The sequence below is a fragment of the Falco rusticolus genome, chromosome 4 (assembly GCF_015220075.1).
Source record: "Falco rusticolus isolate bFalRus1 chromosome 4, bFalRus1.pri, whole genome shotgun sequence".
Lineage (NCBI taxonomy): Eukaryota > Metazoa > Chordata > Aves > Falconiformes > Falconidae > Falco > Falco rusticolus.
In genome coordinates this window covers 94442403-94468777 of record NC_051190.1, presented here as the reverse complement: position 1 = coordinate 94468777, position 26375 = coordinate 94442403, and the positions used below count along the sequence as shown (strand labels likewise).

Sequence of the window (26375 nt, the reverse complement as noted above, 5' to 3'; positions counted from 1 at the left end):
CTGTGAAAAGAAGCCAGATGAAAAATGTCAAATATTTGTTTGAATGCAGTTACTCTTGCACAGCTCCTGCTCTACACAAAACATACTCTTTTAATTCTCACAACCCCCTAGAAGCTCCAAGGCAGCTCTAGCAGTAGCATCAAGCCCTACATCACCTTCTACGCTTTGAGTTATGTATTTGTTTTCTTTCTTCTTGCAAGCCTACTGAGCTGTTTGTTTAAACTGCTTAGAAGATGCTACGGCATGCATGTTTTGACTTTTCCATGATGCCATGCTCAGAACATTTGGAAAATACTAGTTATCCTTTTTAGCCTTTACCATGTGGCTTGTCAAAAGCCAAAGAAGGGCTTTAGGCAAGGTTAGAAGTTCAGGTTTTTCCATTTTCTGGTGCCGTGCTGAGGTCGGAGATTCACACACCTTCCCCTAAGGTAAAGATAAAGCAGCATTCACCTTAATGAACAACTCCTGCTGTATTTTGACTGTTACAAATCTAGTTTCACTGTGCTCAATTACTTTATAAAAATTATGTTTCCTAGAAACACTGCAAGGTTTCTGTTATGTACTTGCTGAACTTTACGGACCGCACATAGCTGAACTGTAAGTATTGCTGCATCCTCTCAGATCTTTGCTTACTTTGTTCTTGACATGTACTGATGTGCTGTCGAAGTGTAGGGGTTTCATTCTTAAAATCATGGTGTTATTATTAAAGCAGAGATTGCTTGAGAGTGATTCTGGTTTGGCATTTGGCACAGCTATTCCTGAGTGAATAAACACAGACTGTCACTGGTAACCATTTTCATACTCCATTTGAATCTCAGATCAGGCCCATCTGATGTAATTACCTTTTGAAATTCGGCTTGTTTGGCTGAGGCAGGAATTTGAATAACCCATGTGTGTGTGCACAGGTTCTACAGAGTCACACTACTGTAATGCTTGGCTCTTACTTTCCCTTACCCTTAATGTACCTTACCCCTACATCCTCTCAGCCCCGACCTTGATGCACACTCTTGGGGAAACCTCCTAAGTAATGAAATTGAAAAAATAAAATGTAGGTCATTTTATTCCTCTTTGAAAATTCTTAGTTTAATTAACAGAGCTTTTGCTAGACCTTCTTCCTCTCTAGGGTTTTTATTTTTATTTTTAAAACTAGCCAAGGGACTGCAAAGTGCTTACAGGACTAAGAAGTGGTATAATCAAACGTTTTAATTTAATTCCTGATTAGACCAGAGGTGTGTCCCAAAAAGAAAGAAACAATGCTAACGCTTGTGCTGGGTGATTAAAGGTTAAGGATCTTTGAAGGATTTCTGGCTATTTTCTTGAGTTAATGATTGAACATTCATATGTGCCAAATTGCATATCCGTTAACTTTAACCTTTAAATCTTTGTCAGACTTACGATCGATTAAAAAACAGTCATAATGTATTTGATTCAGGTGCTGCATATAAAGCACGGTGCTTTTTCATAATCCTGGGATACAATTTTAAACACTGAGTAGGATGCTGTGGCAGAAAATCGTTAGGACCCAACACTGTATGAGCAGCAATTATGAGCCACGGTGAAGCGAGCTAAGGTTATTGTTTGGTGTTGGGGAGATTTAGCTTCCCATGGAAATACCTTCTACTTTCAAGCACTCAGAAGAACATAACAGTCTTTGTTTATGCACCATTTCCTTCAGCATAGACAAGGAAATGAATGCCGATGTGGTCTGCCATTCCTTGAAGCTGTGTAAACCGGATCCAGGACAACCACTTTGTCATCTCTACCCTCCTCCAAAGGTGAGTTGGTTTTCCGCTTTTTTCAAAGCTACTGATTGTGGAAGGTCTTGTAAGCTGCAACTGAACAGTACAGAGGCTTCCAGAACACATGCATTGTCTGGGAAATAAATGTCAACATTGTGAGTTTGGACACTTTTAGAAAATGTCCGTTTGAATGAATGGTACATAATACGTTAGCTGTGTGGACCATCAACAACACGGTTGTTGAAAAGTGGGAATTACAGGGCCAAAGTCTCTTGTACCAGCCTGAGTCAGAGAAGAAGAGCAGGGCAAATAAAATCTTATTTTCTCCAGACTTTATTGTTAAGCAGTACAATAGCCCCAAACCAGATACTCAGCTGAGGTTCTTTGATACCACTGCGTTACCATGGCGTGACAAGTTAGACCTACGTTGCTTGATCTGCTGTAGCAGCCTGTGTAGGCACCAGTTACCCGATGCAAATGCAGGGCTATTTGACTTGGATTAGCCTCCAGTGCAAGAGGCTTAAGCTAACGTGCAGAATCTTTTGCCACAGGCTGGAAACATTTATTTACCACTGCTTTTTTGATGTACAGTTATTTGTTAGGCCACAGTAACTTGATTGCATGCCCTAGACCTTTGCTACTCAGACACATACATATCTGTGTAGGTGTCTAGTTTGTTTGGGGATTATTTTGGTTGTGGAATTTTGGTTTGTTTTTTACAAGTCATCATGCAGCCCTGGTCACACTAAAACCTGTGAGTGATGGTGGTTGTTTGGCAGTGTCGAAAAGCCAGTGATTCACTTGGCATCTATTTTTGTAAACCTTTTTCCCTGCATCTTGATGGATAAAGACATGTTCGATTTCTATAGGTTTGCATAAGAGGTTTTACACAGGGCCTCATTCAACAGCTATTGAAATCAGTCGAAGCCTTTTTATGGGCTTCGGTGAGCTGTACTTCATCTCCAAGATGGATTTAGTTCTGCTGACATTAAGACCTGGAGAAACACTTTTCTTCCAAGAATGGCAGTAACATTTGTTTTATAGCAGGTGTGTGTTCTATATGACTAGTATGCTCTGTGCTATGCCAGCATAGATATATGGGTGTGCAACCAGGCAAGGGCGAAAGAAGAAGAGTGCAGACAGCAGAGAGGACCCACACTAACTTAACTCCACCAGGATGTTGCCCAAACTTTATCAAATGGGTTGCTTCAGGAATCCTGCATCTGAACTGGTAAAACAGTTCATGGGTCTTTCCACCCTTTGCCAAGGTACATCAGAGCTACCCTACTGCAAGCTCTCCCGGAATAATTGCCAGGTCTTTACTCACCCTGCAAACATTCATGAGTCTCCAGCACTTTCTGCCCTGGTGACTGCATGGTTTTTCCCTCCCCTGCAGAGCAGCAAAGACCCTGTCTATAACTGTGGGGCCTTTTTTTTAAAAAAAAAATAATTGTTATTTAAATGAGGAATCCTGAAGGTAAAGGTACAACAAAGGCTGGCAGGTTTCCCCAGCCCCCAGTGTCACAGGTCACCCAGGAGGACAGCAGGAGCTGTAGCAATAGCAGCTGCACATACACCACACTGCCACCTGGGAATTAGATTTTCATATGGACTCACTTGGTTGTGGGGGGGAGTAAAGAGAAGTAGACACCAAGCTGCACCCTGCCTTCTCCTGGTAGCAGAAGTACAAGGTGCTTCTTGAAGTAAAAGAGGATGCAGGCAACAAACTGCAGAGAGGGATGGACTCTCCGTGGCTGCACAGTGAGCTGGGCTAACAAGTCTGGAAAGCAGAGCTGTTTAAATTGAGCTGGCTCCTGTGCAGAAATTAGAAGATCTATGATGAAACGCTTGGCCTATCAGCCAGAGGGGACAAGATGCCACTCGTGGGGTTGCTGTCAAATCTTTTGGTAGCTCTTCCCGTCTCTCAGAGCAGGTGAGAGACCAAGCTGTTGATTCCTTCCACCTCCAGCAGCAGCTCCAGTGGCTGCGCTTTCTGCAAGGAAAACAACTGAAGACGGTGGTTTTCCCTTTTGTTTTTTAAACTCAATTTGGATTCATATGCATGACCTGGAGGCTGTCCATCTGAGTGACTGGCTCAACCAAATCCTCTCCCTTCCAAGTAGTAGTTAAATCCCTTTCTGTCAAGGTGTGTTTCTTGCCAGGAATAAGGGAACTCTACCAAGAAAATGATTTTTCTGCCCTGACTGTGCCCTTCTTTATAGCTTGTCTGGTGCCCAGAGACAGCATGAGGAGGCTGGGGGAAATGGGAGAAGAAGAGCAGTGCTTAGAGTTATGCTCAAGTGGTTGATAAATTGTCGACAGTAACTCTGTGACAAGTCAGCCTGAGTAAAGATGAATTATGGGTGAAAAAATTAATATACAATCAGAGACAAAAATGCATAAAATGCAGTTTACCTCACATTTGCTTCTTTGGTTTGTAATTTGATTGATCACTTCAGTTATATGAACCTGCAAATGTTGGCGCAGTCCCCTGCCAAGTGTTTGAACAAGACTTTAATACTAATGACTGTTTTGTTCAACTCTATTGATTTTCAGGTACTTTGTTTATTCATTTAGAATTCTGGAGGCCCGTTTTCCCAGAATTAGTATCATATTTGTACTGGCAGAGGGAGTAAAATAAATATAGAGTTACATGCCCTTAGAAGGCATTATAATATTCAGGTTTTAATTGCCTTTAAGATAGTAAATATCAGTGTGTAGCTGCTTTCTCAGTCTATAGTTTATCTTGTTCTGTTTCTGTGATGTTGTTCTAGTGAGATCATTTCTTGAGGAAGAAGGAGCCCCTCCTTCAGAGGCCTTGCAAACTATCTACATAATGGAGACGCTGCAAGCCGAGTAAATGATACATGCATTATATTACATACTTCCCTGGTCTCTGACAAATTAGCCCAAATTAATTTTTTTTTGCCAACCTGCCTGGAGCCATTAGCACTCCGCAATTATTCTAGGAGACTTGTCTCTAATTATGAATAAAAAATATTGCTCCGTTCGCACAGAGCACAAATGCTTCCAGTGCGGAGCTGGAGGAGGAGAGCACCTAACCGGAGTGAGGGCAGCCCCGTTGCGGCGGGTCCCTGGGGGCTTGGGCAAGGCAGGCTGCCCTGCGCGTGGGCAGTTTCAGGAGCAGACCCCTGACGTTGGTGGGTAAGAGTGGAAGGGGCACTCCTGGATCACCAGAAGGGCTGTACGAGCAGATGTCACTCGTAATGGGGTCCTGTGAGTCCCGAGTTGCCACCAGTGGCCTGTAGAGCAGAACCTGGGCCAGGGCTGCAAACGCAGGGAGATGCACATGTGTAGGCTCTCCCGCTGCATGTTTCTTGCCCAGTGAGAGATTCTCCTCTACCTTTGGTATGAGGGTAGCAACCTTGGGAGTCCTTCAAGTCAGGAAGCAAAATAATACTGCTCATTGGAAGTGTAGGCTTACCACAGGGAGCTGAAAACCGGGCAGTTTGTAAAGCTGTTGTGATATGCCTTGTGGTTTAAGCTGCATCAACAGCAAATACTCTAACATTGGCTTCAGCACTGCTCCAGAACAGTGACAGTGGGTACAGGTATCCAAGCTGGCTGGTTTAGGATGACTAGATGTTTTTTCAAAAAAGTTTATTAGCTCACATGGTAGAGGGCTTTCTGCACAAGGTCCTGTGATACCTTTCTCTAGCAAGTGGAAAGGGCTGAAATAGGGTGAGGTGTTTTAGGCACTGCCTACCAAGTTCCCCTTCTGGCCCCAGGAGCAAGCAGGTTTGCAGGAGATCATTCTCAGCCTGTCTGCAGATTGTTTTAAGCCAGCTGGCCTGTTCAGTTAAATGGCAGTACTTTAATTGATTTTGTTGGGGCCAGAGTAATGGCTTGACTTCACCACTGGAGTCCTGCTGCTGGCAATCTCTTAAACGGTCTGTGTTGGAAGGAACTTGTACTTCTCTTTCTGCCTTTCAGAGTGCCTCTTCTGCTCCCCATCACTTTTCTGCACCGGATTGTTAAAGACCTTGTGGCTGCAGATTTTAACTTAAGCTCCAGTAGCAGGATTTTGCTGGGAGTCATCTTACATCAGAAAAAATATACATATTTATGCTAATGACATTTTATCTTATCAAAATAAGCTTCATTGCCACAAGCACTCAAGCTGGTTCATGTCGCCTCCATCAGGTCTTTCACTGACTTTGTAGAAAGCAAAAGCCACATCCCTCACGGACATTACTGCGGCCAGCCTGTTCTTTGACAGAGTAGGAGCCAACCATGTCTGATTGGAAAGAAGAAACCCTTTGAGGTTTCATAAAATATAAATACACCCACTGTTCTCTCTCATCGCTCTCTCTCTTTCAGTGAAGATGCGAACTGCTTCCCGGGAGGTGAGGCAGAGCTGGGCTGTGGGGTGGGAGTGCTGCTGCATTCCTGGTGAGAGCACGCTGCCAGCCCAAGGCAGACCTTGTGGCTGAGACCCGTTTCCTTCTTTTGAGACCACAGGCTGCAAAGCAAGAATCTGGGAGGCAGGCTAGGTCCTGGGGAGGAAGATGCCCTCCTGTTAGCCTTTCTTTTTGGAAATAGGTAAATCTACTGAAATGTGAGTTGTTTCTGCTGCAGTCAGAACTGAGCGCTGAAGAGACAAGTTATAGATGAGTGATAGCAGAAAGCACAGTTTGAGCCACTAGTTCTTCCTTTTTCACTTGTTTCCCACCATTTCCCCTGTTCCTCTTCATTGGCACAAAATAAAATGAAAGGAAAAAAAAACCAAACCAAAAAAGCAAACAACCCCAAAAGCCAAACCACACAACCCCAAGCTTCCATCAAATAAACCCAAAGAAAACAGGGTGCCATGGGGGTTGCAGGTTGCTGTGTGCAGCTGTGTCATACCAATGCAGATGCTGCCCCAGGCATGACCTCTGAAAACAAGTCTCAGAGGTGACCATTGGTCATGATGATGATGGCAAGGATGTCCTCATGATGTGAGGACAAGGAAGCATTGCTCATGGATGCTGACTGTGTTTTGCAGAGGTAAGGTAGAAAAAGTAAACCAAAATGTTGAATCCAGAACACACAGAGTCCAAGTCCAAAAGAAACAAGTGGCATAAAATGAGCAGAATGAGCAGAAGTCAGAGACTTGCCCTTTGAGGAAAAGGAACAGAGTCAGCCTTTGTGTGTTTTAGATCTGGGCTTGCAGGGAAGGTCAGTATTTTGCATCCAGACACATATAATTTGGTCCGGCTGTCCCATCTGCAGATTGAAAAGTGGGAGTCGTTGAACAAATGTGTTTTGCTAGTGGTGTTTATCAAGCTTTGCAGTGTTTTGGTACCTTGTTATGCATATTCCTAGTAAAATGATGATGAAAATGAGTTAGAAGGGAAAGCTGGGAGTGTTTTGTAAATGTCCGCTCTCCTGGGAAGGAGCTGGCTAACAAGGGTGATAAATGAGAACTGGAATTGGTTTGTGTGTTTGTTTATGATGAGAAATAGGTCTGTTTGCAAAAAATTCATTACTGGTAATACATGGGCTCTGTGGAAAGCATTGAAAGAAGGCAGCGAATGAAATCCCAGTGATCCCCCTGCCCCATCCATGATGTGGGTATCTGGTGTACGCTGGGTGGCAGGGCTGTGCCCATTTGGGCAGATGGGGCTGGCTGCTCCCCATGACCTCCGCACACCCTCCGGCAGCAGCTGTGAGTTTGTCCATCAGCTGCTGGAGCCTAGGGAGCCCCTTCCTCAGCAGCGGAGGAAGCAGAGGAGCTGTAAGAAAGAGAGGAGGCTGCTTGCTTAGCAAGAGAGGTTGTGTGAGCTGCATGGCCTTTGGTGGCAGGTTTGTCATGCTGGTGTCAACCAGGGATTACAGGTGGTCCATGAAACTGAGTGTTTTCGCCTGGATGGGTGTTTCAGCTTTACAGCTGACCCTGAAGTCCTGGATGAAATAACTTTTGCAGCAGGAGAAGATCTCATCCTAAGCATTTCAGAGAGAGCATTATCTGCAGGCAGGGGGCATTCAGCCTTTCCCCCCTTGCTTTCTGCTTTCTGTGCGCAATATTGCTGTAGCTGCCCAGTGTGCATTTCTCTTGCTCTGCTGCTGAGAACAAGAGTCTCTCCTCCCCTGCCCAGCAGAAAGGGATTGATAAATCCTACTTCTCTGGAATTTTTTCATCTATCATACTCAATTCTAAGCCACTTTCTTCAGCTGTCTCCCAAGTTATTTTATTGCAGAAACTACAGCAGCTGGTAATGTACAACATAACTGTAGTAAATGCAATGTTTGGGGTTTGGAGGAAGCAATTGCCCAGGGAGAGGAAACCAGGAAACTGTCTTGGCTCATTCCTAGCATCTCTCATCTATTGGTGACGTACCCAGAATTTTATAATACTATAGACACGATGAATTAACCAGATATTAAGCACATGTATTAATGTGACACATATATTAAAAAATAATAACTTAGAAGTCTGTGTTCCTTGCTGCTTATGCTTATTCTTCCTTATCCCTTTATATTGTTCACTATACATTTCTGACCCTTGTGTACCACAGTTAATTAATCTGCTTTGATCACTGCCTAAATCATTTATAATGACATGCTAAATTTTATCCCCAGCAAAAAAATGTCAGTAACGGTTGCTTTAAATGCAAATATATGCTGCTTTAATATTCCAAGCTGGCATGCCCGCTGTTCAGTAAGGTGCCATCACTTGAGGGATATTTTCTTTTTTTCCAAATGCTTTAATGCTATCACTTGGCGAAGCATACTTTTTTTCCCCCGTGTTGAGTTGCCATAGCTCCAGCCTGATAAATATAAACTTGCGCTGAACTTTACCTCGGAGCCCTCAGTTAAGCCAGCAGTTATGTCCTTAGGCTGGGCTGTAGGAGGGACTGACGGCAGGTCATGGTCAGACAGAGCAGTTTGTCCTTGCTAACTATTTTGATCAGAAACAAGGTGCTAACGTGTTTGTGATACACCAGATTTTTCTTTCCGTTTGAAACATTTTCAAAAGTAATTAATTTCTATCTCCTTTTAAAATTTTATTTTATTTTTACTGATCCTTAAAGCCTATGGAACAAAAGCCGTTACTCCTCCTGAAAGATAGTAAATGGGCAGTATTATCAGCCGCCTTCATGCTGAGTGCTGAGGGGAAGGACAGAGGCCATCACACAGACACTGCCTCACAGATATGACTGTTTGCAACATAAATAAATGGCATAATAAATGTAGGACAGCATATGGGAATTATCACCAATGAGATGGAAAGATATTGTCCAAAAGTGAAAAAGGAGCAGCAGGGTAAGCACACTAGTGTTACCCTGACAAAAGCAAATGCTTTCACCTGAAGTTTGCACCTAAATCTGCAAGCTGAGCTCATCTCAGGGGCACTCAGCAAATGGCCACCTCATGAGCAGGGGACCCATAGTACAAACTTAAATCACCCTCCCAGACCTCTGTGGCCGTCTTTTTTCTTTTTTCCCCTATATTGAAGTTGTGAGATCTCTTCCTAGCCATAGGAAGATGTAGCTGGGTTTAGAAAGTGTTGTTCATCAGAGTTATTATACAGTTGTTGAACATTTTGGACTGCATGAGCATATCTGGAGCATCTCCTCACCTCCGTGACTGGGAAGAGTCCTTATGGCAGGCAAACCAGTGTGGTCCTTCTGTGCTGTTGTACAGGACAAATTTCTGAAGGCCAGGGGTAGACACTTAACAGCATGGTGCAGAAACAATCCCTGCTTATTCCCCATGCCTCAGCATTTAGCCAGGCAGGACGCAGGGCTGTAGACCCAGGTGGGCTGCAAAAATGCATTGGTTGAGGTTTTTGCAATGGCAGAGCCTTGAGGAAGGCTCAAGAGCAGGACCTTGGCAGTGCTTGGCAGTTCTTGGCTGTGGCAAGCGGCTGTCGGTGTGCATTTGACCACAGCCCTGCTGCACCACTCATGGTACATCTGTCCTGCTGCCAGCGATGCTGGCCCCTGGCTGTCACTCACACTCACAGATGGTGCCCCTTGCACAAAATGTCCTCTCCTCCTTCGAGGACCATATGTATAAAGGGATTTGAGGAATTATTGGGGTATCACCAGTAGCTGATTCTGTAACCCATGGCCTTATGATGGCCAACCTCTTCTCCTTTGATAAGGACGTCTTTCCAAGATCTTGCAATAGTTCTCCCACTCTTACTTTGTATTTAGGTGTAAATATCCTCATTGTGGAGGAATCCCCAAATGCTGCTTCAGCACAAGTCTTCATGGACCCAACAGAAGAACAACCTTGCCACTGTCAGTGAGAACTTGCCCTCCAGGGCAGGTATTTGCAGAGTAAAAAGCTAACCTTCCTAGACTCTAAGCATCAGATTTGCCTTCCAAACTCTATTCCCTGTTTTGTACCTTCCAGCATATCAGCTGTTCCCCTGCTGAGATGAACCTCAGCCATGTAATAACCCTTACCAGTGCAAGACCAACTGTTTCCTCTGTACCCTTCTCGGCAAGTCAGACTGACATTGCACGTGTGACCCTTTTTTTTGGCCATCTAATGAATGAGTTGTTCTTCAGGAGGAATCACTGGAGAAGTCTGTCCTCTGCAGCTCTGCAGCTCACACAGTGCAGTCAGGATATGAATCTCAGCTTTTCAGCTGATCTGGACTTTTGCTTAGGAAATAAATGATGCCCTGGAGCAAAATAAATGAACTCTTGCAACTGGAGTTTCATAAAGGGTGATTGGATAATTGATTGTTAGTTCAATAAAAAGTAACTGATGATGATTTTGTGAACTCATACATCATTTTTTGTCCTGTGACTGATATATTTAAAAAAAAAGGCAGGAAATAGGGAGAAAATTTGGTAGGATACTGTGAGGCTGACCTGTTTTGATTTTTTTGTTTTGTTTTGTTCTTGCTCTTCTAGGTGGGGCTGAGTACTGCAATAAGAAAAGCAAAAAGGATTATGAAGACTTCCATGGACTTGGTAAGAAATCAGTGGCATTAGGGTGTTTTACACTATACTTTCATTTTATCAGAAATGAGTCCTTGTTTATTTTGCCTGATTGTGAATCCACCTGATCAGGTAATTAAACTGAATGCTGGCTCACTCCTGCTTGGTGTAGGACCTGCTCTATCAGGTGACACTGGGAAGAAGGAGAGGGAGATAATAGAGAGAAAATACTAAAATATGGGGAGAGCAGAGAAAAACCTCATTAAAAATGCAGACTGCTTGTAGAGTAGGGATAACTCTCTGTATCTATCCAAGACATAAATTTATGTCTGAAACTCAGGCAGCAGCAGAGGATCTCATCTGTGAGCACCACAGTTTAGCTCCACGCTGAGATGCTTGCTTGTACTAGCCCAGTTTGCCTTTGGTGGGGCAGCCAGCCTTAAAACAAAATATAAGTAGATAGAGATTTTGTTTAGATTCTTTTACAAAAGCGGGAATTTCCCACTCAGCCTTGCCCTGTGTTTTTCCACCCAGAGAAGGTTCCTTCCTTCCTTCAAACTTCTTCTGGTGCTTATTATTGTTCCTCCTTGTTTCATGCTTCTTCCTTGTCCCTTATCATCCCTGCCTTGTCCTTGTGGGGGCATATGTAAGAGGGAGCCTCATGAATCAAGCCACTGCCTCAGAGCACAGCCACTGCACTTTGGGGTTGTCTGAACTCAAGCAATGGCCTAAATGCAAATTCTGCATATTTTTCCTTTATTTGTGAGAGGCTGCCTTTGCCTCTTGAACTTGAAAACTGGGATTTGAAATCTTCCCACCTCCGCCAGTTTTCAGATTTATAGAGAATCTCTAACGGGCAGCAGGGAAGGGAAGGGCAGCTTTTTTTCTGCTGGGTTCACTTATATGAGTCAGCTTAGCCATAGGTTTTGCTTCCAGTTGTCTTCAGGCACTTAATGCAGCGCAAACGTTTTAGCTGTTTGTGAAGAAATTATAGATATTGCTTCTTCATGAATTCTTACTTTGATGCTACTCACAAAAGTGAAAATTGAGGTGGGAAATTAGTATTTGGGTAATTGCCAAATTGCTGAGCCAGGGAAATAAATAATGCGCTGGAGAGACGGGTCTCAGCTCCTGCAGAACAGCATCCAGCAGGATCTTATTCATTTTCCTTCCTATTCGGCACTGTGCTACTGATGGCCTGAGATTTCCACTCAAATTACATGAAATGTCTAATCCCCTTGTGCTGGGTGCAAGTCCCCTTGTTGACACCTGCAGCAAGATGCCTTGAGTCGAGGAGACCCTCTCTGTTAGCCAGAGCCTGGATGCAGGTGCAGGGATGAAGAGGGATCAGCGTGCAGGTGCTGCCCCTCAGGACACAAGGCTCCTTTGCTCCCTTGTGTGTGCTTCTACCCTTGGCATATTCGGCTGCACCCCTTGCATGGCTGGGTCTGTCTGGCCTTCATGGACCAAACATGCTGTGTCCTTTTAGGCTCTTCTGGGTAGCACGGCATGGTTGGCATCAATCTTTAGGTGCAATGGGGTCTCCTTCCAGCTTGCCTCTACTCTTCCATATCCCCAAAGCTGCTCAATGCCCTCATACCTCTCTCAGTCTCCATTGCAATGCCCTTGACCCCTTCCTGCTCCCAGTTGCCAATTTACCAGCGGGAGGGACAAGCAGACTGTGCCCTGGCTATATACAGCAAGGTCATAGTTGTGTTGCTCCAGTAAACGTGTTTCTAAACCTACATAACTGCACAATACAAGGTCAGCTCAAACTAAAACCAGTATCATGTGGTTGGTTTGGCTTCTTCTGCAGTTATTCCTAGCATGTTTCCTCTAGTGACTCTTGCTGAAACTTATTTTAAACCTAGAAAATTAAAAATAACAACATTTCTGGAGGCATTACTGTATCTCTCAAATTCCCCTTCAACCAGATTACAGTTAATTTCAAATCCAGAAAAACAATGTAATAGGAAACACAAAGGAAAGATCTCTAGGAGAGAGCACAGCATGTATCAGGCTTGAATAAGTCCCATATCCCAGAGCGGCAGCATGTGATGAAATAGTAAGAAAATCACCTGCACAACCTGAATGTTGCCAAATCAGGGTTTTTTCACCTTCCCAGGCAGATGTGTGTACCAGTGAGCAAAGGCCAAAGCAGCTGAGGTGCTCTCGCTGCTTTGGGAGAGGGTTGCCTACCTGAATGTGTGGCTGATGATCCAGAAATGCCCTGTCTGTGGTAGAACATCTCTGCATCCACACTGCTGGAGAGAGAAGAACGTTCACCTGACCTCTTTTATGCTCTGGCTGATGCTGGACAGAAATACCAAATTATATCAGTTCAATCTTCCCGTATCTGCTGCTTTTGCCCTATTGCATGTTTGGGGAAAGCCTTCTGAAGAGGTTCTTGCAAATTAGCTATCCCCATTTTTGCTTGGCAGCTGTGTGTGAGCATAAAAAAGGAGATGTGATTATGGCTGTTGGTAGAGGGAATGGGAGGTTGGTCTGGGTCCCAGGGGTTCATATTTACTGGGCGTTTCTTAGGATCATTGTGGATTTGGGAAAAAGGAAAGGTATTTTCCAGATGTACAGATGCAGTGAAAGAGGCAACAACCCGAAAAAAGTCTAATAAATGTCTTCATTCATTGAAAGTAGTGAGCCATCTGTGAGCGACTGGCTTAAACCAAACACCAACAAGCATTAGGGACTCATAATTATTCTTTTTTGTAAAATCAATTAAAATAATTATGGAAATGCCATTAGGGAATGTTAACAGACAATTAATAAAATACTGCTGTTATCAATCACTGTGAGCACCTCTAGCTCTAAATTTTCTTATGGGTGGAGAAGATACTAAGAGGCATCTTTGGGCAACAGCAGTGAAAGAATGATTAATAGAGTCGTGGCTGTAGCATTTAATAAGAGTGAGCGCCATGTGTGCAATCCTGCCGTGACTACATGGTCCCTGCAAGTCGCGTCCTGGCAGCAGGAGAAGTGAGAAGCCACAGAGGGAGCAGAAGGGAATTGCAAGGCAGAGGGGAGCATGAACCAGTCTCCTGCTCACCCATTCACGTTACTCAGGCACAAGTAACCCATTTCTGCCCCAAAACACATACTGCAATTGTAGCCAGGCTCTCCTGGGAAGGACCCTGTAGTGCCTGCTCACCTGTGGCATCACCCATACCACTTCCAGGTTACCATCGTGCCAACTGTTCCTACCAAAGTTCGGCAGTCTCTGGGGCTACAGGATAGTTTTCCTTTAAAACTAATGGAGATCTAGTTGGCAACAATTTTCAAATGACTAGCTGAGGAAAAGGCAGGAAAGATTTTATTCTACTTACAGCAAAGGGTAGACTTTACATGCAGTCTGTGAGCAGAATGAAAGGAGGCTTTATTTATGTATATATTTCTTGCAAGCCCTGTAGTTTTTCTTTCTGGTGCACTTTCAGCTCCAGATGCCTTAACTTCAAAGACTTTGCATGCTGTGACTTAGGCTGAAGTGAAAAGCTGACAGCTCAAATGAAAACACTGCAGATCTTAGCCTGATGGAAAGCTTTAAGAGCCTCTAGTGCTGTTGTAGGTAGGATTAGTCCTACATGGAGGAGGTGGGGGGAATTGGCTTTCCTCCTCTTTCCAGGAAGGTGTACATAGGTTTGCAAAGCTCTCCGAGAAAAGCTGGCGTCCTGCTTGTGTGCCTCTCATGCTCTCTGCCTACCTGGCCTCACATGCATATGCACACACAGAGAGCAAGGAGGAGGGTTTCATCCCTACTGTGCTGCAGGACATAGCCACAAGGCAGCCAGAGGTGCAGAGGGATGGGGAAGAGTGCAGGGCAGCTGGAGCCTCAGCAGTGGGACCAGGTTGGTCTTTCAGCTCAAGGAAAGGCCCCACTCCCTGGCTGCTTTTGGCAATTTCCATCCATTTCTGTGATTGTCTGCTGGTTTCTCCTGTGACTCCACCAATACCCCTTCCACCTCATGGCCCCCTCCAAGCTGGTGAGACGCCAGCCTTGTCATTTGAGTGTGTTGGACGGCACTGAAGAGAGTTAATTAGCAGGGGTTTTTTTTGCAAGTTTCTTCTCTCTTGTCTCCTGGATTTTCCTCCTTTTTTTCCTCTGTTTTCTCTATTGCATCCTTCAGAAAGGGCACCGTTGCAGCTCCATCTCCACTGTAGGTCTCCCCCACAAGGTATTACCCTTTTTCTTCTTCACCTTACTGCTTGGTCACTTCAGCCACCACTGCAAATGTTGGCTACCATCTTTGTGCTTGGGGCTCTATCCCTTCTTCGTTACCCCAGCCCTTCTCTCCACACAGAGATCCTGGCTGTGACATATTGCTGTGGCTGACCTCCTGCTCTGGGCAGTCTGAGACCCTTATCTCCATCACCCCTTGCTACCTGTCCAAACACACACATCTCTGCCTTCCCTGGAGCTGCAGGGCAATGCGCTGCACACGGTGGCCTCACTGCCCAGCAGTGCTGCCTTGAAGTTCTCCTTTGTCACTCAGAGTTTATATGCTGAGGTTACTGCCCCTCACGGTGAGTAATAGCCTTTCGTTGTCCTCTCCTGAGCTGTATCCAACCTTTATCTTCTCTTTTATGTTAGATTTGGGTTGTAATCTCATTAGGGCAAGGACCGTCTTAATTTTTTTCCAGTGAATATAAAGTGTGTAACACAAGGGAGTTGATCCAAGGACAGAGCTCTTAAGTGCTACGGCCATATAAATAATTACCCCTGTTTGCATAAAGTTACGAGTATGCCCATCTGCTCCTCTGCTCCATATTTACATGCTGAATGCAGCCTTCGTGAATACAGTTAATTAGACTGTGCACCGACTAGCACTCTGTATTTATAGATCACTTGAATGTCCTCAGTGTTTAAAGGCACCTGAACTTACAGTGAAGCCACCACACGAGCAGCATGTTTGTGGAATTGGCTGCCAATGCAAAATGCAATGGTTCCACAACGTGAACATTCATTGGGAAGGTCTCTTTCAGCTTCTGAAGCCACCTGGCTACCTGGAACCTCAGCTGGATTGGCCCATGGCTTTGGTCTACTAATATTGAAAACTTTAAAAATATTGAAAAAATTATTATCTTGCAGCAGCTGTCTTTCACAGCTTGCACATTTGGCCAAGATAAAATGTAGTAATGAAATTTCCAGGTAAACATCTCATTAAAAAACCAAGGCCATTCTATGCACGTGCTGGATCCTCCCATTTCTCCTCTCTTTGGAGTTGTTCCTGACCTCTGACTTATCCACCCCTCCCTGAGTGTGCAGAAACCAGCCTCATGGCTCACGATGTGTTCCTTTCACTAGTTCTGCACTAAGTGTCAGATACCATCATGTTTATTGAACATAAGAACAGTAATTTTTACAAAGAATGAAAAAAAAAAACCCAGACCTTGGGTACATGAGAGGAGACAGTTTCATGGGAGCTTCTTCATTCCTTTTTAATTTGACAGCTCTTTGAAGCAAGAGTAGTTGGTTTGTAAAATGTTCAGTCAAAATCCTTAAGTTGACTGCTGTGTCAGGTCTAAATCCACTGGCATGTAGCATCCTTAATGGCATCACTGGAGTTTTCAGATGTTTCTAGGCAGAAAATACATGATTTAGCTCTGGACTTCACTGATGCTGAATATCCAAGCCACACCACCACTATGAACTAATGCATCCATCTTCTTTTATCTTCTTCCCCTCCAGAAAAGCTTCACGGGGTTCTCAAGTGTTTGTGCATTTCCTCTTCTGGCTAACCTGTGTGAGAAGATTAAATAGTATGTATAAAATTTTCAATCCTTAACCAGAAACAGAATACGGTACATTTGTTTCTTTCAAAAATCATCCTCAGTTAACAAAGCTTCCTATACTTTACTTCTGTTGGTTTCCTTCATAAAACCACTGTCCAGGTAGCACAGAGGGAGGCTGCACAGAGTTCAGGTAAGCAAGATTCCTCAGAGGGATCCCTGTGCTTTTTCAGCACTTAAAATACTTGTGTAATTTTAGCAGGTCGCAGAGGTCAAATATATGACACACTCAAAGATACACCACCTCCAAGAGGGAACCAATTTCTCCTGAGGTTTCCTGAGCCCAAGACACTCCTCCGTTTCATTTCTCCACCCAGCTGTGGTGCCCATGGCTCAGCACAGGAAGCCACCAGCACCTATATAACTCTGTGAGGAACACGAATTAAGTGGCAGTTGCAACATGTAGGAGAATCTCAAGGTATTTAAGAAAGCCGGGTGGATGGTGGACAGGAAAAAAACTTCTGGCAGTGCTGACTTTGAGTCAGTTTCTGAGAAAGGCTGAGGGCATCAGCTGGGCTATTACTCCTAAAGCGTATTTATCAATGTACTCCAATGGGTTGGAGGATTCAAGCAAATTAAGACTAAATCAGTACTATCAGCAGTATATTTTGACTGATTTGACTTCCAAGATTAACTTGCTCACCTATTTCTGCTCATTTAATTGAAACTGCAAATATCAGGAGTTTATTTGGAATGGATTGATTAACATGAAATGTCTTGTAAGTGCCTTTGAAATGTAAGTCAGGACAAATAATCTGGTGAGTTCAGACAGTGGAAGAAGGAATCAAATTGTATAACGTGTTGGATCGAATGTATGCAACTCTTTGGATCTCTTTCTCATGGACTCTCACTTGCTTTGGTTTTCTCTTTCTTCTTTCTGTACCTACAAAAAACTGTTTGGCAGTTGGAATTTTAGCTGGTCTGGATCTGTGCCAATTCCTTGCAGCCGAACCAGAGAGGTAGCCCAAAGCAGCATGTGGAAATCATTGACCACAGACAGATTAAAGGTTATAAGCCCCACCAGGAGTGCATGCCACCTGTCTTCTCTGCGTGTTTTCTTATCCTGATGCTCATGCAGTCTGAGGAATCCATCCTCATTGCACCTATTTGCTCGCTGAGACAGATTCAACATCTCTTATGAGTTCAGGAGGTTGAAAAAACTCAGAAAAAACTTTCCAAGGAAAGGCTGACTAGCATGTCATTCAAAGAGTGCTGCCCACTGGGCCAGATATGAAAGGCTGCTCAATATAGGTGAGCTAAGCTCTGTCCTGTAGCCAAAAAGAGATGCCACGCTTGGGCAGCACCATGTGAAAGCTAATACATGTCCCAGCTAAAACAAAAGCGGCACAGAGCTGACACCATCATTTTAACACCTGCTTCGGGTACTGCTCAAACCTATAGGGTTGCTGAAAACAAAAGTCACAATGGAAAAAAAAAGATGTAATTTTCAAAGGTTAATGTAATTAAGCGCTGTGGGGGACCACTGAGGGCTCAGGTCTCCACTGCTCAATTCAAGGTAAAATACTTTTCTCAAATATGTTTGAGCATGGCGAGAAGTTTGTGGGTCTACATACATATATTGCAAGATAAGGCTCTGATCCTCAGTTAAAGCATAAGGCCACCTGTGCATTCAGTGTGTACGGTCTTTCTTCATATTGAACCCACTTTTAGCCTGTAAAATAACATTATTTTTCTTTATACGTGTAGCTGCAGCCTTGCATGCTAACTGAGTCTTCTAGACTGAACACAACAGGAGAGAGACGGTGTAAAGACTTGAGGGATGAAAATGAGAAAGGATATTTGCCATTTGTTTTTAACAAAAGAAGGAGGTTGGTCTCCATCAGCATGAGGCCCTATTGGGAGCTGTTTCCCAGGTAGAAGAACTTCCATTAGTTTTTCATATCTGGCAGATTTGCAAGATCTGCCAGGCTGAGTGTAGTATTTATTTCCAAAAAAATTATAGTTACTTTTACCACAGATTTGATGTCCTAGTTTGTTTTAGAGACTGAAGGTTTGGCATTGCAGCCATACAGGAGCCCATCAGCCTCACCTCCACAGCTCAGTCAGCAGATATTGAAATAAATCAAAATTTGCTCCTTCGGACGGAATCGCTTTGCTGAAGTACAAGCACAGAGCTAAAAGTGAACATGGAGCCATGAACAACGTGCCAGCTGTTATCTGTTCTGCACGCTTTACCATGGTTTTTTTTTTCTTTCTGAATAGGTTCCCTTCCATATGTTAACACTTTGTTTGTTTGTTTTGGTTTTTACAGTGTTATAAGAAATAAACTGCCTTTTGAAGATTTTGATGGAGATAAATTTAGTACTTTCCCGGTAAGTAAAGCCTTTCCTTTGGTACAGTGATCCCATGATAATAAGAATGTCTATAGGATTCCTCCTACTTTCTGAAAAGCCTTATTCATTCATGTGAAAATAGATATAGGAATGAAGTGAATGAAGGGGTTTTTTTCTCATAAAAGGTGGGTTTTTTTTTTCTGGATGAAAAAAACAATCATTCATTTATGCCACCTGGGGACATGCACACATAAAGCTGTGCTCCCTGCAGAAACAAATTGCTCTGCTGCTGAGTGGTCTGTTTATTGAGTTAATAAGAGTTGAAGTAAATTCATATACAAAACTAAATTAAATTGCCAGCTTGTCTTATTTCTGCACCAAAGTATGCAAGGTGTCATTTATTAAAGCCTAGCAAAGGGATTCTGGAATACAACCCATTTACCGGGTTTTATTTTTACACCTCGAATTAGCGTTTCATTTTGGATATTTTAAACTGAAAACACAAGCATAGCAATGACCATCCTATCTGTGTGCTTCTCCTGGCTTTTAGACATTGAGGGGCTATCACTGGCGAGGCAGAGACTGCAATGACAAAAACTCCACCGTGTACCCTGGCAGACGGTAAAACTTTTCGTGATTTTAAAGGCTTCCTAATAATTGTGACTTCTTGAAGAATGAGCTCCAGATTTGGTTTTGGCCATAATCTAAGAGAGCATGCCACTGCTGGCTGCCTGATTTCACTGTGCTGGGGACAAGAGGGGATGATCGAGACCAGGGATGTGGTGCATTAGCAGGGGTGGTGCACAGGTTTCTTTCCTTTCTCTGAAGCATCTGCAGCCAAAATTGGTCAGACAGACCGAAGATGGGGATGGAAACCAAGCCGCTGGGGCTTACAAGCCTTATGCCAGTTGAGCTAACGCGGGCTGTGCCTGCTTTAGGGAGCAGCAGGGCGGGAGGGCAAAACAGCGGTGCTCATGGCTGGCTGCTGAGCTCCAGCATCCAATCCTCATGTTAAGTTGCTGGAAACATTGAGCTAAATATGTGCCTTTCTAAGTGAGTATCTTCCAGGTGAATACCTCCCAGCTGCCTGAGCATGGACTTCCAGGCACACCTGAAATGGAGAGCACAGCCAGTTGTAATAACATGGCCTTGGTACCTCACTCTTGCTATTTCATCCTGAGCTCAAAATATTCTTTCAAAAATAGAGCTCTCCTGTACCATGGGTTTGTTAAGAAGTTGTTAACCAGGACTGATTTTAAAGCATAGGCATTCACTGGCTTGTGACTAGATAAGATGATTTTGAGGGCATGGGTTTGGAAGAATTGTATGCCACCAGCCTGGGCAGCACACCTGCATTAGCAGAAATGGGCTTACAGAGTCCATGTGTAGTGCCAGACTGAATAGATGGAGTCTCCCTGTAGAAGAGGCCCGAGCTAATTCTACTGTGTTACGGGCCAAAACAAATCTTCATTACGTGCACTGAATTTGGAGCGAGGGTTTTGGTGGATTTCAGCAAACACTTAAAAGCAACAAAAAGGCAGGGAAAAAGGGTCTGTTGTCTTAGACCCTTCTCGTTATCCCTGTTCACTTCATGTAAGTGAATATGCAGAATAAAAGGGTAAGTTTCATCCAGCAACTTCCAGTATCATCTTTAAATTAATTTTGCATTTTGCTACAAAAAGTTGCCTCTCCTGGATTCAAATGGGGGAAAACCCCCCACCCTTCTGTGCAGAAAGGAATTTCTAATTATTTTGTATTCTTAGTGAAAAATGGCACGAAGGATCTGATTTCCTCAAAAGTCCCTTTTGCTTCATTTTCTGTAACACTGTATATCCTTATGTAACTTTGTTTTAGTCCTGATAATTGGGATGTGAAAAGTGACTCTAACTGCAATGGCATATGGGTAAGTAAATGAATTTGCATCTTATACTTCCTTTCTGATGCTGCGTCTCTTTTTTTCCTTCTTTTGAATTAGTCTGCAAATGTTTCTTTTTTATTTATTCTGGTTTATTAACTGATTGGGAATACTCCTATTTATTTACTGCCTTTGATATTCCAAGTAATAAAACCGTATTTATTAAAAACTAAGGAAACATAGGGGAAGCAGTTATGAGCGTTTGTTTACTGATGCTTAAGATTATTTAAACTACAGCTATTGTAATTAATTTAAATGTACACATACTCATTAAAATAATGTAATGGAAAGCATCGTTATTATGATGCAGTGCTTCCTGCAGGCAAACATTCAAAAAAAGCTAAATTCTCAGCCTCTGTTTTGTATTGCCATTTTCAGGCACTAGATAGATACTATCATCTGCCCCTTCTCTCCTCCAACAGGGTGTGGATCCAAAAGATGGAATTCCCTATGAGGAGAAATTTTGCAAAGGTAAATCTTTACAGTCAATACAAGAAACAATGTCTCTTTTCTTTTCATTTCATAAATGCTTCAATATTTTCATGGTCATTGCCAATGTAGGGAAAGATAATGGGCTTTACGAGTCATGAGGAATGTAAAATGGCAAAATATTTTTTTTTTTTTTAATTTGGAGGATGGGCAAAGATAAAACGTAAAAAGCACAGGCTGCCGCTAATTTACTGTTAAAAGCCAGCTCAGTTATGAAGTTAAAATACATGGATCAGGGACAGCAGCCAATGGAGATATCACCTCTGCATTTTTTTGTGATGGCTGAAGCCTAACCCAGAGGGATGGCATTGAGATTCAGGAGAGCAGTTTAACATCTGTGCTTGTCCAGTTTGACCCGTTGCTGTAAATACCAGTAATCATGCTGATACTTTTCCGGAGAAGGCCTTAAAGAGGGGAAGTGATGGCATCAGCTGACCTCCCTGACAGCAACGTCGGTGCCTGTGTATACACATATGCACAAATAACACCCTCACTAAACAGCCGTGACTACAGTTGCTGCTCACCTTGCCTTATATTTAAATCAGCATCCTGGGGATGAACCATTGCCTGGCAAGACTTTTCAACAGCTTTAGATGAAAGGCAATCTACAAATGCTCAGTAACATTAATTATAAACCAGCCAGATTGTTCTAGCAGAAATATTCTTATGAGTAGCACATCCACCACCAAGTCATGTTATAAGGAGCTTTGAGCAATTTCCTGGGTAATCCGATTTCCCTAAATGTTTAAGTACTTTTTAATGCATATTCTATGGGTAGTAAAATAAATGTTGGCTGCACAGCAGAGCCTCTGCTGAAATAGCACATCCATCCTTGAATACAACCAGGATTTTTTCTGATTAGCAAGACCTCTCCCTGTTTTTCATGCCCATTCCCCAGCTGTTTCTCTAGGGTTGTTGGCAGGTGTTTCTTAGCCAGTTTTTGCTGCAGATGAAGTGAAAACCCCATTGTAGGGTCTGAACGTTTCAGCCATGTGAAGAGTGATATAGCCAGTCACCCCGTGACTCCATCAGCTGCCTCTGCTGTTGCTCTTTAAGCATTGCTCTCCATGCTTTGTTTCAGTTTGCTCTATCTGCTCATGCGACTAACAAAGTGCATTCATTAGGTGCGGACTCGCAAGGGGTCGTGCTGTTGGGAGACTCAGCCGGCGCTCACTTCCACATCCCTCCCGAGTGGATGACCGTCACACAGATGTCAGCGGTGAGGAATCATGTTCAGGTTGCCAAAACTGCTATCACGCTGGTTGCCATTGGCTTTCTCCCCTGTGCCACAGGTTGCCAAAGGGAAACTAGTGCAAAATGCTTCACTGCACTGGAATTTATCATTAAGGTCTCATGTGTGTCCGTCACCTCCTGCAGCTGCTCTTCTGAAGATAAAACCCCATAGCCCTGTGCTACTGCTGCTCCTCCGACATCTGTGCAATTGGGTCAGGGAACAGTTTGGCTCCAGCTGCGCAGCGCTGTGCCAGAGACACAAACCAGGACATCTGGCTTTCCATGCACATGCCTGTGGTTCAAGGAGGCCTGCGCTGTCTGTGGGATCAGTCCTGCTCTTGGCAGCCTTATTGGTATGGCTCCTTGCTGTGTAAGTGTTGCAGAAGTGACCCTGCTGACAGTCTGGAAACTTCTCTTTTAGGCACCTGGCTTTGAAATGACATGTCCTGGATTGTTTTCCCTCATCTGTGGCATATATGAAACAGGTCTAGTATTCCAGTATTTAAGCCCTGAGCCTTTTTGAGCAAATACGTCTGCAGGTGTTTGAGGGTCATCCAAGGGTTTATAATGGACTTGTCCTAAAGGGAAGAGTTTCTGTAGTGACCATAAAATGTCACTACCACACTGATGTCTAGCTTTGGGCAGTATCCCAGCATTTCCCATTTTCAAACAACAAAATGTGCCTGGCTGTGAATTACGCTGAGCCTCAGCTGTTGCAGTTCACTGGCATGGAATGAAATAATCGAGGGGAAAAGGTCATTCCAGCAAATAGCAATTGGAGGGTGGAGGTAAATGCACAGGTATGCTCCTGTCCTTCCCTATTGCTTCCTATCCTGAGCCAGTGTCACTCCCTACTCAGGGAGGACTGTGCGTTGTCCTTCTCTGCGTGAGGTCTGTTGCACAGGGGTAAGCAGATATATCATCATTGCCTACGTTCCCTGGTGAAAAACTACTACTCCTCCACTGGCCTCTGTAGAAGAAGGATGTGGACATTTTCTGGAGAACAATACTTATCCAAAATGTCAGTAGTTACAGTGCTGTTGGAGGTCTGAGAGTTTCATCTGTTTTCCCACTTCTGCTCCCAGAGCTGAGCTGATTTAAATGTTGCAGATTAGCAGTTGTTTTTCTTTGTTAAACGTTTATGAGCAACAGTTAGATGAATGACACTGATGACAGAACTGATGATGAGCATAATCAATTAGCACTAATGATAATTGAGATTATCTTGTCTAATAAAGATGGTAATAATACTAATGGTGATGATGATTCTGGCAGCAACGCTGGTAGCAGAGCCATGTAGGCAAGAATAGTTTTAGAGTATGTCAGCATTTTATTATCACTGTAGTGAAGGTTTAGAACGCATTTGTCTTGCTTGAAGCTTGCTGGTCCACTAGCTGGATGGGCTGAGGGCTGGTAATGGTATGCAGAGGCAGAAGCTTCAAGGTTGGGAGCTGGAGTGTAGATGATAAAGTGAGTTTTGATGGCACCTTGTTGCTGTCTGATGAGTGTAGAACAACTTGCATGGGAAGGGAACTGGTGCTCTCTGTGTCAGGCTCAATATATATGTGCTTTCAGTGCTCAACTCCATCTGGCTAGTGTGTGTGGAAGATCAAGGACTGGTTGGAAAGGGAAAAGTGGGCTGCTTTCCTTTGCAGAAAAGGTGACTCCTGTTTAGAGCTGGTGCCCTGCACTGGGGCGAGGAAGGCAAAGAGAGGTGTGCTCAGTCTCTGGCGTTTTGTAGTCACCCCACTCACAGTATATAAAATAAGACGAGTTAAGACATCACTGGAATTGGAGAAGCTAAATGTAATGTATGAGTAAGTAAAAAGGAAGCCTGGACTTCACACACAGACCCAGAGCTGCCACAAGCCAGTCCCAGGAGAGACGTCTCTCCTGCACCAGTGCAAGGCACCAGGGCTGGCGTCTGTTCTGAGCCTAGTAACGAAGGGATGCATTAAGGTATTGCTTAAAATACCACTTACGGACCCAGGAGAAGAAGGTACAAGAGGATAATATAGATAACCTCCTGCCGCTTCGGACGCTGGGTACCCTGAGCTGGGCAGCATCAGACAGACCCATGACGGGGGTACGGCACGGTGTGTTGGTAATGCAGAGGAACTCGGAAAATCAGTTATAGCGAGCCAGGACAGAGCACGGCTGGGCTAGTTACCTTGCAGGGAACACAGCCCTCCTACAGCTAGCTGAGCTCTACAGAAGCATGCTGCACGGCCACCCAGGTGTCTGGGGTATGTGAGATTCGGGATAGAAAAAAACAAGTTCTTGTCTAGGACTATTTGCAAGCTTTCCTAACCATCCTGGCAAAAATACAGCAGTTAAATATTAACGCAGAGATACAGAGACTTCAGTCGTATAAAAAACCCAGTATCTGTATTTAAACTTCAGCAACAGTAAAAACTTATTTAATTTGCAGCCCACCTTAAGAAAGTAAGTTGTTGCCTGAGCACAAAAGTGCTAGCAAAAAAATTTCTGAGCTAATTCAGGCTTTGTCACTGCCTCTTCCTCTTGCTTGTCCTGTGTCTTGCTTTCTGTGTGTAGAATGACAATAGCAGCAACTGAGCTGCCTCAGGGGTGTAGAGGTGTAATACTATTGTCTCTTGGTGTGTAGTATTAAATACCACTGGCAAATATCCTTCATTCATAGGTTTAATTAGCAAATTAACTGGCTTTGATCTTTTTTCAGTGGAAAGTTTTTCTTGAGGAGAATTTCTAAGTGCGTCCATGGTTGGTTTTGCAACCAGAGAGAGTGCAGAGTCTATGTCCTAATCTCACAGAAAACATCCTTAATCTGGGACGACAGCATGACTTTGAAGTTAGGGCTCTGAGAGGGGAAGGATAAGGCATTAGCCTCGTGTACCTGCTGTTCTCCACTGTGCTGTCAAGCTCGAGATGCTTCTCCTTGATTCTGTGAAAATTTCTTTGATAAGACACATAGAAAAAATAGTTTATCAGTTGGTTTTCTCTACAGTCAATACTAGAGTCAGTTTAAAGCTTTAATTTCACTTTCAATGGAATCTCAACCCTCTACATGGAATTCCAAATAGGAATTTCCCCCACCCCATACACCTCATCCAGGATTTTCATCATGTGTACAAGGGAAAAGTTGTGTGCCTGTTAATTCAGATTTATTAATTTTATTATTTTATTGCTTTCATGTTTTTCTATCTTTTTACTTACCTATTTTATATACATTATATTTTCCTATATTTCTTATCTATATTTATCCTTATACATGTTCACATATACAAGTGTAAAGTAAAATTTACACTTGGTAGCAATGCTGTGGACCCTTCTGTTAATCATCACTACATCAGTGGCAGCTGTTAATTCCCATTTTAAAGCTAATTAGGTAGGGAAATAATTTTCCAGGAGAGATGCTGAGAATTTAGTTGAGAGGCTCTGCAGAATGGTTGTTTCCCCTGATTATGCTCCACATAGTGTACCATGCCAAGGAGCAGTAACGATGAGGGAGGAAAGAAAGAACATGAATGAGAAATTTCCTCACTGAAGCAGGCTCAAGATGTCATTTGGGTAACCAGATGATTAGCATGGGGTTGCTGAGATGGATATTTGGACTGAACAGCTTTGGAATTCAGGTGCCCACGACATCATCTCAAAGACCATTGTTGGGAAGCTGTTATATACTGGATTTTGGATTTCCCAGTCTGATTGGGAGCTTACAGCCCTTGGCATTAGCCTCTCACAGGGTAGTAACTCCCCGTGTAATCCAGTGGAGGGGGACATGCTTCTGTCATACATCCCACGTCAAGAAATGCATCAAGTTGCATCATTCCCTTGTTCCATATCAAGACCCCTAGCGCCTTCCTGGTCTTCCTGTTTTCTTAAACTTAAGTGATCAAATGCAGAGACCTGAATCATGTTCCTGCATTAAGCAAGCATGCTGTTTTATGGGGGAAGCTTGCAAGCACCTGAGTGTCAGTCTGCCTGCACCAACACAGCTGCAGGCACTCCCAGCCCATTT

The 26375-nt window shown here is 43.6% G+C and overlaps 1 protein-coding gene across 2 annotated transcripts in view; it reads left to right on the top strand.

The window, feature by feature from the left end:
- The window catches only part of AOAH (acyloxyacyl hydrolase), an 85005-nt gene that overhangs the window by 19263 nt on the left and 39367 nt on the right, over positions 1-26375 (top strand). For both annotated transcript variants that reach the window (XM_037383771.1, XM_037383770.1), the window contains exons 4-12: positions 537-597; positions 1676-1775; positions 10616-10675; positions 16344-16414; positions 18717-18777; positions 19289-19359; positions 20593-20641; positions 21076-21124; positions 22267-22361. In XM_037383771.1, the coding sequence (XP_037239668.1) occupies positions 537-597; positions 1676-1775; positions 10616-10675; positions 16344-16414; positions 18717-18777; positions 19289-19359; positions 20593-20641; positions 21076-21124; positions 22267-22361 (617 nt within the window). The remainder of the gene's footprint in view (positions 1-536; positions 598-1675; positions 1776-10615; positions 10676-16343; positions 16415-18716; positions 18778-19288; positions 19360-20592; positions 20642-21075; positions 21125-22266; positions 22362-26375) is intronic.